The 18,270-nt window shown below is 44.9% G+C and overlaps 1 protein-coding gene across 1 annotated transcript in view; it reads left to right on the forward strand.

Moving 5' to 3' along the window:
- The window catches only part of ccdc88aa (coiled-coil domain containing 88Aa), a 30,226-nt gene extending 13,844 nt beyond the window's left edge, over positions 1-16,382 (forward strand). The window contains 21 exon segments of the mRNA XM_071389521.1: positions 1,581-1,739; positions 2,078-2,224; positions 2,558-2,702; positions 2,970-3,154; positions 3,331-3,838; positions 4,152-4,425; positions 5,625-5,751; positions 6,049-6,179; positions 6,419-6,557; positions 6,721-6,894; positions 7,206-7,367; positions 7,797-8,074; positions 8,420-8,563; positions 8,805-8,991; positions 9,719-9,864; positions 10,780-10,872; positions 11,044-11,276; positions 13,010-13,255; positions 13,571-13,636; positions 14,074-14,474; positions 14,476-16,382. Coding sequence (XP_071245622.1) covers positions 1,581-1,739; positions 2,078-2,224; positions 2,558-2,702; positions 2,970-3,154; positions 3,331-3,838; positions 4,152-4,425; positions 5,625-5,751; positions 6,049-6,179; positions 6,419-6,557; positions 6,721-6,894; positions 7,206-7,367; positions 7,797-8,074; positions 8,420-8,563; positions 8,805-8,991; positions 9,719-9,864; positions 10,780-10,872; positions 11,044-11,276; positions 13,010-13,255; positions 13,571-13,636; positions 14,074-14,474; positions 14,476-15,264 — 4,734 coding nt within the window. The 3' untranslated portion in view covers positions 15,265-16,382.
- Positions 16,383-18,270: the final 1,888 nt, after the last annotated feature.

Genomic DNA, 18,270 nt, shown 5'->3' on the forward strand with positions numbered 1-18,270 from the left:
GATCTCCTGACTTCCTAAATCTGTTTTCTTCAACAGTAGCTTGATCTCCTGACTTCCTAAATCTGTTTTCTACAACAGTAGCTTGATCTCCTGACTTCCTAAATCTGTTTTCTTCAACAGTAGCTTGATCTCCTGACTTCCTAAATCTGTTTTCTTCAACAGTAGCTTGATCTCCTGACTTCCTAAATCTGTTTTCTTCAACAGTAGCTTGATCTCCTGACTTCCTAAATCTGTTTTCTACAACAGTAGCTTGATCTCCTGACTTCCTAAATCTGTTTTCTTCAACAGTAGCTTGATCTCCTGACTTCCTAAATCTGTTTTCTACAACAGTAGCTTGATCTCCTGACTTCCTAAATCTGTTTTCTACAACAGTAGCTTGATCTCCTGACTTCCTAAATCTGTTTTCTACAACAGTAGCTTGATCTCCTGACTTCCTAAATCTGTTTTCTACAACAGTAGCTTGATCTCCTGACTTCCTAAATCTGTTTTCTACAACAGTAGCTTGATCTCCTGACTTCCTAAATCTGTTTTCTACAACAGTAGCTTGATCTCCTGACTTCCTAAATCTGTTTTCTACAACAGTAGCTTGATCTCCTGACTTCCTAAATCTGTTTTCTACAACAGTAGCTTGATCTCCTGACTTCCTAAATCTGTTTTCTACAACAGTAGCTTGATCTCCTGACTTCCTAAATCTGTTTTCTCAACAGTAGTTGATCTCCTGACTTCCTAATCTGTTTTCTACAACAGTAGCTTGATCTCCTGACTTCCTAAATCTGTTTTCTACAACAGTAGCTTGATCTCCTGACTTCCTAAATCTGTTTTCTTCAACAGTAGCTTGATCTCCTGACTTCCTAAATCTGTTTTCTACAACAGTAGCTTGATCTCCTGACTTCCTAAATCTGTTTTCTACAACAGTAGCTTGATCTCCTGACTTCCTAAATCTGTTTTCTACAACAGTAGCTTGATCTCCTGACTTCCTAAATCTGTTTTCTTCAACAGTAGCTTGATCTCCTGACTTCCTAAATCTGTTTTCTTCAACAGTAGCTTGATCTCCTGACTTCCTAAATCTGTTTTCTTCAACAGTAGCTTGATCTCCTGACTTCCTAAATCTGTTTTCTTCAACAGTAGCTTGATCTCCTGACTTCCTAAATCTGTTTTCTACAACAGTAGCTTGATCTCCTGACTTCCTAAATCTGTTTTCTTCAACAGTAGCTTGATCTCCTGACTTCCTAAATCTGTTTTCTTCAACAGTAGCTTGATCTCCTGACTTCCTAAATCTGTTTTCCTGAAAGGAGAAAGAGAGATTTCTTATTTATTTTCATGCCTAAAACATGGTTTTTCATCAACTGGGTTACATGGTCAGGGAAACCTCTCATACATTCAGTGAAATTCAAAGACTTTAATATTCAAAAGATAAATACAGTGTAGATAGTTTTGTTTAAACTGTAGGTTTATTTTAAGACAGGGGCTACTTCCCAGCATTTTCCTCTCCCCACTTGAGAGAACTTTTGCCGTATATTTACCTCACGACGGTGTCCCATGTATGTTAAAACTCTTTTCCGTGTCGGTGTCCGTATCAGAACTCTGTGTTGCTAGCGGAGGCCCGGTCAGCCCGTACGTACCGTGACGAGCTGGATGCCCTGAGAGAGAGGGCCATCAGGGCTGACAAGCTGGAGAGCGAGGTGGGACGATACCGCGAGAAACTACACAACATGGAGTTCTACAAGGCCAAAGTGGAGGTACGGTACCGTACGGAGGAACACATTCAATACTCAGAATATAGCATGATAAACAGCCACATTGAAAACAAAACGCTGTTTTAACTTAAAATGTGAATTTTGTCCACGGTTAAATTTATATCAGAACGTTTCAGAATGCAAAGAACCACAGCTACTAATATTTCAAATCAATTGTGGAGGTTTTACAAATTACTGTTATCGCACTTTGCAAAAACTTAGCTAGATCTCAAACAATACTTCATGTATTTCATCATTTAACAATTGACATAAATCTGTTGTTGTCATGTACCCGACAGGAGTTTCTTTGTAACAGCGTTGATTTGTGTCTTATCTTGTAGGAGCTGAAGGAGGATAACTGTGTGTTGCTGGAGACCAAGGCTGTACTGCAGCAGCAGCTGGAGGGGTGGAGGGCCCGCTCTGATAAACTACACCAGCTAGAGAAACACAGTCTGCTGCTCAACGCCAGGGTCCACGTCATGGAACAGGTAGAAAACACGGAGTATTATGCAGTGGATTACATGTATGTAAACAGTGGTCAATATGAACATTGAGGGGAAACAGGTGAAAGGTTAAGGGAAGGATAGGAAAGGAAAGGGACTGGTCTTAGTGCAGGGGAGGATGTGTATTGGAGGATACATGCGATGGAACAGGTTGATGGACAAAGAGGATCATACATGCTTGGGTTATGTTGTGGACATGTGTGTGCCCTGGTCAAAAGGTCATACTTTCAACGAAGATTAGATAGAGAAATGGGAAGTTGAATATCTTTAGAATAACAACGTCATCTCACCCTCGTCCTCCCTCTCGGCCCTTCCCAGGAGAAGGAGGTGGACAGGAGGCGCATGGAGGAGCTGCAGGAGGAGAACCTGGCCTTGGAGCTGGCCCAGAGGAGGAGCATGGAGGAGTCACAGCACCTGGGATGGGAGCTGGAGCAGCTCTCCAGGAGCCCCGACAACTCACAGGGTAAGGCTGACAGTCTACTCTACCCACTTCATCTGCCCTGTGGGAGCAATGGTACTTATAGGAAGAGAAGTGACATGTGAAATATCCACAGTAAATGTAAATGTAAATGTAAATATCATTCTAACGTTATGGACTATATGGCACAAAAAGGATAACTTCAATAAGATCATCCATTCAGTCATTATCTCACCTGTCTGTTCATAGTGGAGGTTATGTAACAGCTAGTTCGTATTCCTGTCATCCTTTCGGTCTGATGGTTGTGTTCAGGTCAGAAGTCTCTGGGTGAGGAGGTGGTTGATGGGACCAGGAGTCGTCTTCTGAGGCTGGAGAGAGAGAACCAAAGCCTGCTCAGGACCATAGAGGATCTGAGAGCTGCTGACCTCAGCCTGGGACCGCAGCACAACCATAACCATGAGCACACGAGGAGGGACAGCCAGCGACCCACAAACACGGTAACTAGCCAGGGACCACGACACAAACATGAACACAATAGCCACACACAGCTGCTCAGGGAGCACACGTACAATCATCAACCCACACATTCGGATTCCGTCGACTCTATCGAACTATAGCAGTGAACGGTGCTATTTCCATGTGAAAATGTTGGTCGTGTTTCCTTGTTTATTAGGCTGAGGTGGTTAGAGAGTACCTTGGCAGTTTAGACAACACCTCCTGGGAGCAGTTTGAATTGGTCATCAAAGAGGATTGTGACATTGACATAGACACATCACATCACAGGGACCCAAAGTGCAACGGAGTGTCGGTCGACCTAGAGGGAGAGATTGACCGACTGGAGAGAGAGAGCGAGACCCTCAAGGAGAAGATGGACCTTCAGAAGCAAGAGAAAGGCCAACTCGAAGACGGAGAGTCTTGCCATCTGAGTGACCCCATGGCTGACCCGGAAGCAGTAGCTAAAGACAACACCCGCAATCTCCTTCAACCAGGCGCTTCAGTGTCTCTGACTCGCGACACCTCACCCTGCTCTAAGAACAAGAGTCCACGTCGGGAGAACAGTAGCACGGGGCTGCAGACGAGGGCTTCCTCGTCATCCACTAAGCACACAGAGCGCCTGGAAGCTAAGTGTAGAGCCCTGGACACAGAGAACCAGCGGCTTCAGGCTGCCCTGGACAACACAGGTTGGTCTTCTGTGAGAATGTTGTGGTACTGCTGTCTCTTTGTAGCGTTTAGCTCTGTTGCGTTAGATACAGGGGCATTGAATGGGCAATGTGAAACGCTTTATTTGTTCAGGGATCCATATGCCTGTTGATTTTTGTGCTCTGTATGCCGGCAAACCTAATAATTGATGATTGGTGATTAATGAAGTAGCCTATATTAATTCAGATGTATTATTATTATTTTTTATCCACCCACCCTCGCACATGCCCATCCATCCAACCACCTATCCATCCACCCCCACACCCTTCCATCCATACATCCACTCACCTCCAGGCCGGAAGCTCCAACGGCTGGAGGCCGAGGTCCACGAGCTGGAGGCTGAGAACCAGATCCTGCAGGCTGGGCTGGAGGAGCTGAGGATCTCCTCGCGGCGCATGGAGCAGCTGGAGCAGGAGAAGCAGACCCTGGAGCAGGAGGCTTCAGGCCTGGAGAGAGATAAGAGGAGGCTGGAGAAGGAGAACCGCAGGCTGAGGCAACAGGCAGAGATCCAGGACTCTACCCTGGACGGGAGCAACCTGAGGGTGGCTAGTCTGGAGAGAGAGAACAGGTATGATGCTAATGGTCACCATGATATGATCGTGGTGCTAGCAACGTCAGGGTTGTGGGTTTGATTCCCGCTGGGATCACATGTACAGTTGAAGTCGGAAGTTTACATACACCAAATACATTTAAACTCAGTTTTTCACAATTCCTGACATTTAATCCGAGAAAAATTCCCTGTCTTACGTCAGTTAGGATCACCAGTTTATTTTAAGAATGTTAAATGTCAGAATAATAGTTGAGAGAATGATTTATATAAGCTTTTATTTCTTTCATCTCATTCCCAGTGGGTCAGAAGTTTGCATACACTCAATTAGTATTTGGTAGCATTGCCTTTAAATTGTTTAACTATGGGTCAAACGTTTCGGGTAGCCTTCCACAAGCTTCCCACAATAAGTTGGGTGAATTTTGGCCCATTCCTCCTGACAGAACTGGTGTAACTGAGTCAAGTTTGTAGGTCTCCCTGCTCGCACACACTCTTTCAGTTCTGCCCACAAATTTTCTATAGGATTGAGGTCAGGGCTTTGTGATGGCCACTCCAATACCTTGACTTTGTTGTACTTAAGCCATTTTGCCACAACTTTGGAAGTATGCTTGGGGTCATTGACCATTTGGAAGACCCATTTGCGACCAAGCTATAACTTCCTGACTGATGTCTTGAGATGTTGCTTCAATATATCCACATAATTTCCCATCCTCATGATGCCAACTATTTTGTGAAGTGCACCAGTCCCTCCTGCAACAAAGCACCCCCACAACATAATGCTGCCACCCCTGTGCTTCACGGGTTACTTCGGCTTACAAGCCTCCCGCTTTTTCCTCCAAACGTAACGATGGTCATTATGGCCAAACAGTTCTATTTTTGTTTCATCAGACCAGAGGACATTTCTCCAAAAAGTACGATCTTTGTCCCCATGTGCAGTTGCAAACCGTAGTCTGGCTTTTTTATGGCGGTTTTGGAGTACTGTCTTCTTCCTTGCTGAGTGGCCTTTCAGGTTATGTCGATATAGGACTCATTTTACTGTGGATATAGATACTTTTGTACCTGTTTCCGACTTCAACTGTATAAAAAAGTATGCACTCGTATACAAATGTATCTACTCATATACAATACAATATACACAAATGTGTGCCCTGACTGTACTGTAAGTTGCTTTGGATAAAAGCATCTGCTAAATGGTTTATATTTCTATTAAATTATAACAGGGGGATGGGGAAGGAGGTGGAGAGGCTGAAGGAGGTGGAGGAGAGGGTCAAGGGGCTGGAGAGGGATAACAGAGAGCTGGCCAAGCAGGGAGCGATCAGCCAGAGGGCCCTGGTCACCCTGAGAGAGGTGAAGCCACTCAGATCAGCATTAGCTTCTTATGTGTGATACTCATGTATTTCAGTGTGCCTGACATGACAGATTTGTACGTTTCCTTATGGAAAGATAAAGTTAAGCGAGCTTGAAGTCATGGCAATTTAGATCACATGTCATGAATATACAGTATATCAATTGTTTTTGATTTAACAGCTCTCTGATAAATAGTTAATTGGTCACACGAGCTTTACATGGCTGCAAGAGGAGTCACTGAACTGAAATATGTGATGATACAAAAAGCGGATATTTCTGACCGTCGTTCCTCTGTAGGAGTTGGTGAGTGACAAGCTGAAGACCCAGCAGAGGGAGAATGAGCTGGAGAGGCTGGCCCACGAGCTGGAGATGAGAGTCCTCAACCAGGACGCATCACCACAGAGTGACGAGGAAACTCCAGACAACAGGTGAAGCGAGGTTCACGTGAGGTTCATGCAACTGATTTAGTCTACCCCCCATAAACCAGGTTAGGTGATAGTTACACAAATCTTCAATTCAGTTCGTGAATGGCTGTGTTATACACATAACAATAGATTGGTGAGTTATTTTTCAAGTCCGTGACAAAATACAGAAAAATATGTCTACTTTCCCCTCCCCCACGTGTTGTTTTAAATCCCCCTTTATTTTATTTCCCTCTCCCCAGTAGGTTCAAGATGTTGGAGTCTGAGCTGGAGTCGTCTCTGAAGAGGTCCCTGCAGATCAAAGAAGACAAGATGGAAGCCGTTGAGGCTCGTCTGCAGGAGTCCTCCACCCTCAACCAGCAGCTACGTCAAGAGCTCAAGACTGTGAGTCTGGCCTAAAGTTCCTCCGTTTCAAAGGGAAACTATACCTTGTCTACATTCATTCACTTTTACATTGGAATTCTTTTTCAAAGCATATTGAAGCCTGAAGTTGACAAATGGCCTCGCTCAGTAGCGGCATCTGACCTTTGAGCTTGACCCCCTACAGGTGCGTCTGAACTACGAAGCCCTGTTGCAGAGGGAGGAGGAGGAGCATGCGGCCCGTAGCCCCACCCCTCAGAGGGAGAGTGACAGGGCGGTAAGCGGATGGCAGTGGGAGAGCCAGGAGGCCACCAGGGAGCTGCTGAGGGTCAAGGACCGCCTCATCGAGGTGGAGAGGAACGTGAGTGGAGAACTTTGTGTCATCATGTTGTGACTAAGCACTAAATTTGATGCTCTTATTTCAATGTTTATATTTTCTGAAATGCATCTGACTTTGTTTAAAGTCCTCCCAATAATGACTATGGGATGATAGAAATCAAACCTACTTTACATTTTAGTCATTTAGCAGACGCTTCATTATTTAATTACATTACATTGCCACGTTAATACAAATGTTATCCATCTCAACCAGACTATTACTATGAATCAACACCAGCTTCCCATTTTTTCTATGTATTATTGACTTGTCCCTCTTTTCCTCCCCTACTGCAGAATGCCACACTGCAGGCAGAGCGTCAGGCACTGCAGGCCCAGCTCAGACAGCTGGAGACCCAGTCAGACGGCCTGCAGGCTCAGATCCTGGCCCTGCAGAGACAGACCGCCTCCCTGCAGGAGAACAACACGGCTCTCCAGACACACAACGCTAACCTGCAGGTTAGAGGAGCAACATTCCTGATATACTAATATACTCCCAGTATACTGATGAGATACTCAAAATACACAAATACACACACACTGATTTAATGCTTCCAAAATATGAACTTTTATTTTGAAGTGAGTACTTTTATTTTGAAGTGAAATCTGTGTGCAGATATCCATTATGCATTAGATGCATCTTGTTTTTATACCTAGGACTCAAGTTGCCTCATATAATGCCATTCTAATGGAACCTGATACTGTAAGGCTGGTGTTACATGAAGCAGTTTGAATGCAACTTTAGTTGATTTGTTAAATGTGAACCCTTTTTTAGAGTCCTTTCATACATGGTATGAGTAGTATTTCATCTTATACAGTATAAACTCATACCTTTGAATTACAACCTTTTCACACATAATAATCATCTCCACTCCTATCCATCCACAGGTGGAGAAGTCCACTCTGAACTCCCAGAGTGCATCACTCCTGGCCCAGAACGCTCAGCTCCAATGCCAACAATCCAGCACTGAGGGTGATAAGGAGGTGGCCATGCGTGAGCGCGAGGAGCTGCGCGGCGTGTACGACCAGCTCCTGAGGGACCACGAGAGGCTGGCGGCGCTGCACGAGAGACAAGCCATGGACTACGAGGCCCTGATGGGAAAACACGGCTGTCTGAAGAACGTCCACCGCACTCTGGAGCTGGAGCATAGAACGCTGGAGGACAGGTAGAGGAGGGGGACCAGAGACCATTCTGATGGTTCATGGTATACAATTTGAATGCTTGAGTAATGGTTGCTTAAATTCCACCTCCCAACATAAAAGTACATTTTTTTGTGTTGCTATGTTATGTTCTCGTGCAACAATGAGGATATCTGTTGTGCCACCAAGTCAAATGGATCTTGAAAAATCATGTGGATTTTAAAACTACAGTATATAGGTTCTACCCATTCATATTTTATCAAAGACACTCATCAATGGCTGTGACACTCATTTCCCATCCATGCAACAACAACGAAAACAGCAACCGAGGGGAAAGCTCTCTAAATAACCACGATGGTGTGTTGCTGTAGGTACAAAACGCTGCTGCAGCAGAAGGCCAAACTAGAGGGTCTGGAGAAGGCTCTGAGAGAGGAGCAGGACAAGATGTCTGTGGAGAAGGAGCAGCACAGGACCACCGCCTCAGAGTGTCGACAGCTCCGGGATGAGAAGGACTGGTGAGGGACGCACATAGCATAACACACACACACACAGCATCTCCTAAAGATGACAAAGACTCCCTCTACACACAGCATAGCTCACTACACACACAAGCTCACATTAAAGATAGTTACATGCTGATAGCTTTTTACATAGAATTCAGAGAACTTTGCTTGTCTAACTGTTGTTCTTATCAATATGTTTTCGCTTTACTTTTTTCAGAGTGTTTCTTCTATGTATATTTCTATGTGCCCCCAGGCTGAACCAGACGTACCGTCAGCTGTTGAAGGATCAGGAGGAGCTCCAGGCGGACCATAAGAACATGAAGACCTTGCTGAACAGCACCAAGCTGGAGCAGACCAAGCTAGAGTCCGACTTCAACAAGCTCAGAGAGCAGTACCAACAGCTAGACATCACCAACACCAAGCTCACCAACCAGTGTGAGGTATGAAGGATATATTTAAGCAATAAGGCTCGAGGTGGTGTGGTAAATGACCAATATACCACGATTAAGGGCTGTTCTTAAGCACGACGCAACGCGGAGTGCCTGGATACAACCCTTAGCCGTGGTATATTGGCCATATACAACAAACCCCCGAGGTGCCTTACTGCTATTATAAACTGGTTACAAATGTAATTAGACCAGTAAAAATGAATGTTTTGTCATACCCGTGGTATGCGGTCTGATATACCACGGCTGTCAGCCAATCAAAATTCAGGGTTCGAACCACCCAGTTTCTAATAATACTTTCACCATCCAGGTTCATTTTAGTTATAATTAAAAATATATTTACCTAAAAGCATCCATTTTAATCAATCAAAACTTGATCAAAATTCCGTACAGTTGTAATGAAGGTGTTGTTGATCGTATTGTAATGAAACAGTCAGGGAGTGCGGCTCGGACCCTCCACCTTCTGACCCGAAGCCCAGTGCGCCATCGACTGTGCCACAGAAGCATGCTCAAGTCGATTCTCCACCCTTATTAACCCAGGGTCATTACAGCATTGCTGGCAAAGTAATTGGATTCTGTATTCCCCAAGCACTATACAAAGAGGCTATGTGAGGATATACGCATTCGCATTTGCTCTCAAAGCAGTTTCGTGCCAGATTGATGTGTAGTAATTCTATCATTAAAGAAGTCATTGACATATACTATGTGCCCCTGTGTCTAGCTGCTGAGTCAGTTGAAGGGGAACCTGGAGGAGGAGAACCGTCACCTGCTGGACCAGATCCAGACCCTGATGCTGCAGAACCGCACCCTGCTAGAACAGACCATGGAGAGCAAGGACCTGTTCCACGTAGAACAGAGACAGCACATGTAAGGGACCCATCTATCTGGCTGAATGCCAAGTCCTAGAGCTTTAACCCCTTGCAATCCAACTTGCAGTTAATGGACTGAATTAGAAGTTAATTGAACCAAAGGAGATAGATGTTCCACCAGCAGCAGCCACTGTACAGTATATCTACAGTATATAAGAGCATAGTTTGTACAATAGTAGCTACAGCCACAGCATAGTTCTTCTCATAATGATAGACTTATGGAATGTATTCACATTGTGGTTAAACAATGGGCTTCACATAGGACACAAGGCATTCCAGAGCAGCACAAAACAAAAGGCGTTGATTTAGCTATAGAGCACCGATGCACCAAAAACACAGTGCACCCCATCATATTTAGAGCACCAACACCACTGGGCCTCTGAGTTTGACAGAGGATGGATTATTGATGTCGTCTGCCATCTGTAGTGCCAGTTTAGAAAAAAAGTTGACTGACCTAAAAAAAAATCCTCTCTCTGCTAGTGTCAACGTTGGCCTATATGGAATACATCTCCCCCATTTTGAGTTTATCTTCTGGACATATGGGGCATACTAAGCTATGTGTAATATGTATGAAAGTATGGAAATATAACATTCACATTCTTTTCACCTGGGTCGTATTCGTTGCGGCATGCAACGGAAAAACGCTTTGCAACGGAAAACGGAAATGAGAGTTCCTTATTGGACGAGTACATGTAGTCCCTCACTGTTTCAGTCCATTTTCTTCCGTTTGCTGCCTAATAAATAGGACCTCGGGGTTTGATGGTGTTTAAAGGTGCCGAGTGTGACGGTTGAGACAGTTCAGTCAGAGTTTATTCTAAGACGTAAACACACCAGCCGTCTTTGCAGCAGCGACACCTCTTCTGTTGATGTTACCTCTCTGTGTGAAACACGGTGTTTCTCTCTCTCCTCTCAGAGACAAGCTGAATGAGCTGAGGAGACAGAAGGAGAAGCTGGAGGAGAAGATCATGGATCAGTATAAGTTCTATGACCCCTCACCCCCACGGAGGTACAGTGCCGTTTGGACAGGAAATGAATTCACTTTGACAGTGACAAGATTCATTAGTTTGGATACAGTATTAGTTCGTTTTACCTGTTTATTTTTAAGACAATTTTCCCATCAGGGACAAAGTTTGTCCTATTCTATATCGATTTTAACATATCTATTATATTTCCCGAGGCGTGGGAACTGGATCGCCATGAAAATGAGGAAGCTGATGAAGCCGAGGAGCCGTGAGCGTTGTGGCCCCGCCTCCTCTTCTGACCACCATCGCTCCCTCACCCCCACACGCTCCGGGTCCTTCGAGGCCCTCCCGCCCACCTCCCCCTCTGCTCCCTGTTGCCAGGACAACGACTCCTTCGTGGGTTCGGACGGCTCGGGTGGGTCCACCACCTCCCCCCGGAGGAGCAGCAGTGAGTATGACCTCCTTATCCCCTCCCATTGGTCCCGTCTGAGAGCCCTGATAGGCCAGGCAGAAACGGGCTGTCCAATCACGCTCCGCCATCACCGCAGGCCCACCCGCCCTGCTACGAGCTATAGGCCAAGAAGAGAGAGCGACAGCTAGGCCCCTTCCCCCGCCACGGCCGACCCCGCAGCCACGGCCATCAGGGATAGAACATATGGGCGGAGCCGGTTACTGCAGGGAACCTCCCCCAGCCACCACTGATTGGACAGGGAGACAGAAGTCACTCAATTGCTACATCTTTATTTGACGGCCCTACAAGACAGACTCCTCCAATTTGTATCAAGATAGACCCGCCTCCCAGGCTCTTATACACAGATATCTATGAGAAGGAATAAAAATGATCTGTTGGAAGCTCATCTGTTGCTGTGCCATTGTATAGGAGTCCTGGGTAAGAAATCCTCATACACACTTGACTTCTGAAGTGGTAAGATGTAGGGCTGCTCTGTCTGTATCTACCCTGTATAGCAGGATAACTCACCTCTGACCCTACGAGGTCCGGAGCCTGCTGCTTCTCTGTTCTACATAATAATGAATTGCACATACCTGGTGTCCCAGGTCTAAATCAGTCCCTGATTAGAGGGGAACAATTAAAAAATGCAGTGGACCTGTCTTGGAGGGCCAGAGTGTAGTTTGAGGGCTGTGTTGTATACGTGGGTTTCTATGACAGACATGCAGAAACAGTTGTTACTTCGTGTTGCACTATGGGTATGTCTGCATGTTTCTTTACGTGGAGCCTTCCCTCAATAAGGCCAAACTCGTGTTTTGTCTATTTCTGTCTTTCCCCATGTCTGTTTTGTGTGTTAACGTGTTCTCTCCGTTCCCCTCCCTTCATCCTCCCCTGTTTCTCCCTCCCCTCTCCCTTGTTGTCCCACACCGTAAAGTGTCCACTCTGAAAATCTTTCCCCTTATGAGGAACAGACTGAAGGATAAGGACAAAGTCAAGTCCCTCTTTCGTCGTTCCATGTGTAAGAAACATGATGGGTCGATGTCTCGTGACTACCTCATCTTGGCTGCAACCTGCCTATTTTCTCATCATTAGCGAACTATTAGCCTGGGTCCCAGATCTGTTTGTGCTGTCTTGCCAACTTCTTAGGATTGACAATTCCATAGAAAGTAGGCAAGACAGCACAAACAGATCTGGGACCCAGGCTAGTGAACTATGCTTTACCTTATTCTTTAGTCTACCATTGTTTTAATGAGTGCAGCAGAAATCCTCCTAGACAATACTCTGTGTAATTCCGTGTAGAGTTCTGCCAAGTGTGCAGCTTGGCAACCTTCCTATTATTGAGTTCAGCCATAATATTGCTATATATTGCAATTTTGATACCCATACCCACTCTTTCTCTCTGTTAGCATAAGCATCCGCCACCATATATATTTTCACTCTTCTGTTCTCCATGCAGTTCTGTAGAGTTACACAAGAGGTCGGGGGAATACTGCATTGCAGAACACTGGTACTGCATAATGTTTTAGTTTCTCGGGACCACATTGCTGGAAGGCAGGAAGACTCTGACGGAGGTTGTGAGGCTAAAACCGTAGTTATTGATAAACGTCATACTTTTCAAGTGAAGTGTGTAGAACCTTCTCTCCTTTGAATGAAAGACAGGAAGGGAAAGAAAATATAGGACTTCCCCATTACCAGAGGCAACTCAAGTCATCTCTCTCCACCTCCACCCCCAGCCCTGAATGACCTGGACAAACTGAATGACTTGGTGTACCCCTCAACCCTGTCTGAGGACCCTGAGCAGCTAGAGGGGTCAGAGGTCAAGAATGACAGATCCAGGAAGGAGTCTATGACCTCATCCATGAGCGACTCCATCTTGTCCATCATCAACCATCAACACCAGCCGACCACCACTCCTTTGTTTTATCCCACCACCACTGCTGCTGCTGCTGCCACTGATAGCAATGAGCCATGTTTGACAGGTAGAGTCATTCCACCATCCATATTACGTCCTTCCATTTGACATCTTCATCAGCTATCTGCTCTGAACACCTTTTGCTGTAGTTTTAAGAATCATGCTACAAGGGTACATTTGCTAAGGGGTTTGAGCTACAACGTCTCTGTAGGGATGTGTTGCTTCAAACATCCGCAATTCTGTTTGTTTGAATGAACACTACCACTTCCCATACGCTTCTCTTGCTTTTAACCTGACCAGTTTGACTGCAACACCGGCTCACTCCTGGATACCCACACAGTGTTGTCTCATTTTCCGTCCCCTGCCATTTTGTGTTGCACAGACAAGGATTATAATGACAGTGCTGTGACGACTGACTTTGACGACGGTGATGAACTACAAAACCACGGTAAACAACATCCCGCTAACTCATTATTTGAGGGTTCCCAAATGGCACCCTATTCAGTACACAGTGCACTACTTTTGACCAGAGCCCTATGAAGAGAATAGGGTGTCATTTGGGATGCAGACCATGTATACAGATGTATAAGGAGGTAAAATGAATAATAAATCAATATCTGTTAACATGGCCTTTTTTCAAGTTAATCTCTTATTTTGCTCAAAGTAGGCATTAGTTTGAACAGCTTGATAATACTGCCCTCTATAGGCAGAAATAATGAAACATGCATTTACTAGCTTGTATTGTCGCTTATGCTATGTTTATTTTACATAAAACGTCTTTATAATACATTGTGAAAATGCATACATTTTCCAGACAGTTGTAATCAAGAGTGTAGCCTGCTGTTGGTGTAACCTAAAGAGACGTTCTCTCCACGGTTCCCCCAGGTCTGAATGGCGTGCCGAGCCGTGCCCAGAGCCAGAGCAGCGGAGAGTTCAGCCTCGACAACGAACCCTGGTCCAACGGCAGTAGCCCGGTCCAGCCGCCTCCGTCATCCCGCCGTTCCTCTTCCTCCTGCCTTCCGCCTAGCGATACCTCCACCCCCCGACACACACGGCAGAACCCCTCGCCGACCACACACACACAGCAGCGATCCACTTCCTTAACACACACCAGCAGCAACAAACACAGAGAGAGGGTAGGAGTAAAGAACTCCTCACCTATTGCCATAGCAAACACCCAGGGTTCAGTTCCCTGTAGGGGGAGGGAGGTTGGTAGCACCCAGGACCCCTGGCCCAGAAGGAGTGTCCTCAGGAGGTGCGCCAGCGGGAGCAGAGCCCCCCAGCAGCCCTTCCGATGGGAATGTCCCCAAAACAGCTCAGGGACAGGTTGCTGTACGATCTCGATCTGGATTAGGTCTGAACAAAGCTCCGGAGACCACCACCACCCGAGCCTCAGCCATGTCCCCGATCGCGGTGCTCTACGTCCAGGGTAAATCTTCCTCTGTGTCTGGGTGTCTCAACTGTTTCTCCACCCCGTTGGGGAAGGAGGCGCGTCTAAGAGGGCCATGGTCTCCTACCTCTCTACCCCGGGCTAGTAGCGTCATCTCAACAGCCGAGGGTTCCTCGCGACGATCCAGTGTCAACAGTGACTCTAGGGTGATGGCGAAAGTAGGTCCCTTACCTATCATGGAATCTGATGGGAGCCCGAATCAGGAGACGGACACGGTTAATCAGAATCAGAACAAGCAGAACAATCCAGAAGAACGAGACACTAATAATCAACCACCACCACCAAGCAAACCCCCCAGAGACCCAGCGGTAGCCACCGATCGACCCAAATCCACCTGCCAGGAATCCATCTTCGGCAGCACCCCGTTCAACCTAGACTCTGTCTTCTCAGACACTATCTTTAGCGAGTCGGTAGTCACCACCACTACTAGTAACAACTGCAATAATAACGATAAGAACCAGACTTTCCTCTGTCTGAACCCAGAACTGGTGCGTAACGTCAGTTGCTCGCCGCTGAGTCAGGAGTCCACTAACGGCACGGCACCGGGACGCATGGACAATGTACGGAGCCAAAATGGAGGACAAGAAGACTGTGAGAGTAATACTGTGGAAATGACTCAGTGCTGATTGCTGATGACAAGCAGTTGGTAGTTGCATGTATACAGTCCTGTATTGAGTTCTGCAATAGATACAGGGAGTTGTGAATGTCAGTACCAACGTAGTACCAACCATTACCAACGTAGTACTAATCATTACCAACGTAGTACCAACATTGTTTAAAAGAGAAGCAAACATCATAATGATTTCCAATTGTGTTGATGCAATAACTGTTCTTCTCCATATAGGTACTTTTGAAGTAGTGATGTTTTGGTTTTAGGCACTTTTCACAATGAAGTTCTAGTCATTATAACATTGTGTTATACAGTATTATAAGATCTCTGTTTTTGGGCTGAGATTATAGACTGTATATAATGATAAGATGAATTGAGAACATACAAAGACACATTCACATACTATACTTGTTTCTCTAATGTACAGATTTTTATATTTAGTCCAAATGAAGATGTAAATAAAATGTACTTTTAGGGAATAAGTTGTTGTTTTCAAAAAAGCACATCGACAATGTTCCTTTGTTGTTTGACAAAAGTTTTCAGTATTATGCGGCCTATGTTTTTATTAGTATTTATAAGCCTGTGTTGATATTTGTGTTTATATTTTTGTTTATAGGCCGTGTCAATCTACAAATGCTTAAACTCCCTATTCATATGTACTTTTTGTTGTTCCCACACAGTAGATCTAGTTATACACATAAACCCCTCAACCGAAAAACCATAGCTCTCTGTCCAGAGTGTTGATATTACATACAGACTAGTAGACAACATGTAATTACATTACCATGTTAGTTCAGAACGCTGGACATTACAGTGAACGTATAACAACAAACACAATCAGTAATCATCTTATTAGGAAAAACACACCAATATGGTTCCTCGGTCGAGTGCCATGTCATGTGTCATGTCACATATCAAATCATGTGTCATGTCATGTGTCATGTAGGGACTGAGTTTTTGTTTGGTTTGTTCAGTTTGTTTATTTGTTTGCTTTTCATTGTCTCTGCTTTATTGTCTCGGCAAAAATCAAATACTGAGATTGTCCTCAGTGAAGATGAAGCCTTGTACATGTAAATGTGTGCAGGGACTTCAGGAGCCACAGTTGAATAAAGCCCTTTTCATTCCTTTAATATATTACGTTGAGTCTGTTTTGATTTCTTATTCTAGAAGTTATGAGTGAGAATGCATGTATTTCTCAAGAACATGTGCAGACAAAAATTTAAACGCAACATGCAACAATTTGAAAGATTTTACTGAGGTGCAGTTCACATAAGGAAATCAGACAATTGAAATAAATGCATTAGGTCCTAATCCATGGATTTCACATGACTGGGCAGGGGTGCAGTCATGGGTGGGCCTTGGATGCCATAGAACCACCCACCTGGCAGCCAGACCCACCCACTGGGGAGCTAGGCCCAGCCAATCAGAATGAGTTTTTCCCTACAAACAGGCTTTATTACAGACAAATACTCCTCGGCCCCTGGTGTGGTCTGACAAATTCGCTAAAACGACATTGGAAACAGCTTATGGTAAAGAAATGAACATTGAATTCTCTAGCAACGGCTCTGGTGAACATTTCCGCAGTCAGCATGCCAATTGCACGCTCCCTCAAAACTTCCGACATCTGTGGCATTGTGTTGTGTGACAAAACTGCTCATTTTAAAGTGGCCTCTTATTTTCCCCAGTACAAGATGCACCTGTGTAATGATCATAATGTTTAATCAGCTTCTTGATATGCCACACCTGTCAGGTGGATGGATTATCTTGGCAAAGGAGAAATGCTCACTAATAGAGATGTAAACACAACATTTGAGAGAAATAACATTTTTCTACATATGGAACACTTCTGGGATTTTATTTCAGCTCATGAAACATGGGACCAACACTTCACATGTTGCGTTAACATTTGTGTTCAGTGTAGTTACATTGTAACAGACTGTCAGCAAAAGTGTTCCGTTTTTCCACAATGTTAGATGTTTCTGAAGGTCACAGTGCAGTGACTCATTGACAAGTACTGAGGTTGAACTGCTAAACCACTGCGTTTGTTGTTGAATTCTACGACATTTGATGATAAATCTGGATGTGTAACATGAGTGACCCTCATTAGAGATGTAGTGTGGTTTCAATGAAGATACAAAACACATTCAAATGAAATTCTACAAAATTTACTGAAGATAGAAATGGATGGGGTGGGGGCTTAGGGATCAGGGTTGGGGTCAATTCATTTTCAATTCAGTCAGTAAACTGAAAATCCAATAGCAATTCAAATTTACCTCATTGCCTCCTATGAGAAACAATTGGAATTGGAATTGGAATTTCAGTTTACTTCCTGAATTGACTGAATTGATCTGGAATTCACCCCAACCCTGGTAGGGTTTGGTGTGGGGGAGAGGGGCAGGGGTGTAGGTGGCGTTGAGGAGAAACAGAAGCATAATTCTGGATGCTTTCAGCAGTGAGTGAGTGTCCTCAGTGGGCGACTTCAGCATTGAGGCAGTCAACCAAGTGAATGTGCTCCTTCTTGGAGGCCACTTTGGCCTGAAAAACAGACAAGTAGACAATAGAGAAAAATATTTGAAAGACAACCATTAACACTGGATATTAGTATAACAATAGTTAATAAATGATAACATATTACAGTACAAAAGACTACATAAGTATTACTGACAGGCTTCCTGTTCTTTCTTGTGAACAGTCTCCGTAGAGATGAGACGAATCCACCCCTTGTATTCTTCTGATTGGCAACAGCAGTGGATGAAACAATGTGGCCATCAGCGGTAGAGGTAGACATTCTCTCAGCAGAGTGCTCCAGGCTGGTAGCAATAGCATCACCTTCATGGACCGAAGCATTGCAACTCTCGGTTGAAAGCATAGAAATAGTGATGACTAGACTACTTCTCTTGGTTGAGACATCAGCCACATGGACCTCATGTTGGTTGGAGTCTCTCAGTGTGGAATCATCACGATCCTTCACTCTAGCGTCACTGCTGAACAGCTCCTGAGACACTAGGCCTGCAGCAGACTG

Source organism: Salvelinus alpinus, chromosome 2 (assembly GCF_045679555.1).
Source record: "Salvelinus alpinus chromosome 2, SLU_Salpinus.1, whole genome shotgun sequence".
Taxonomy (NCBI): domain Eukaryota; kingdom Metazoa; phylum Chordata; class Actinopteri; order Salmoniformes; family Salmonidae; genus Salvelinus; species Salvelinus alpinus.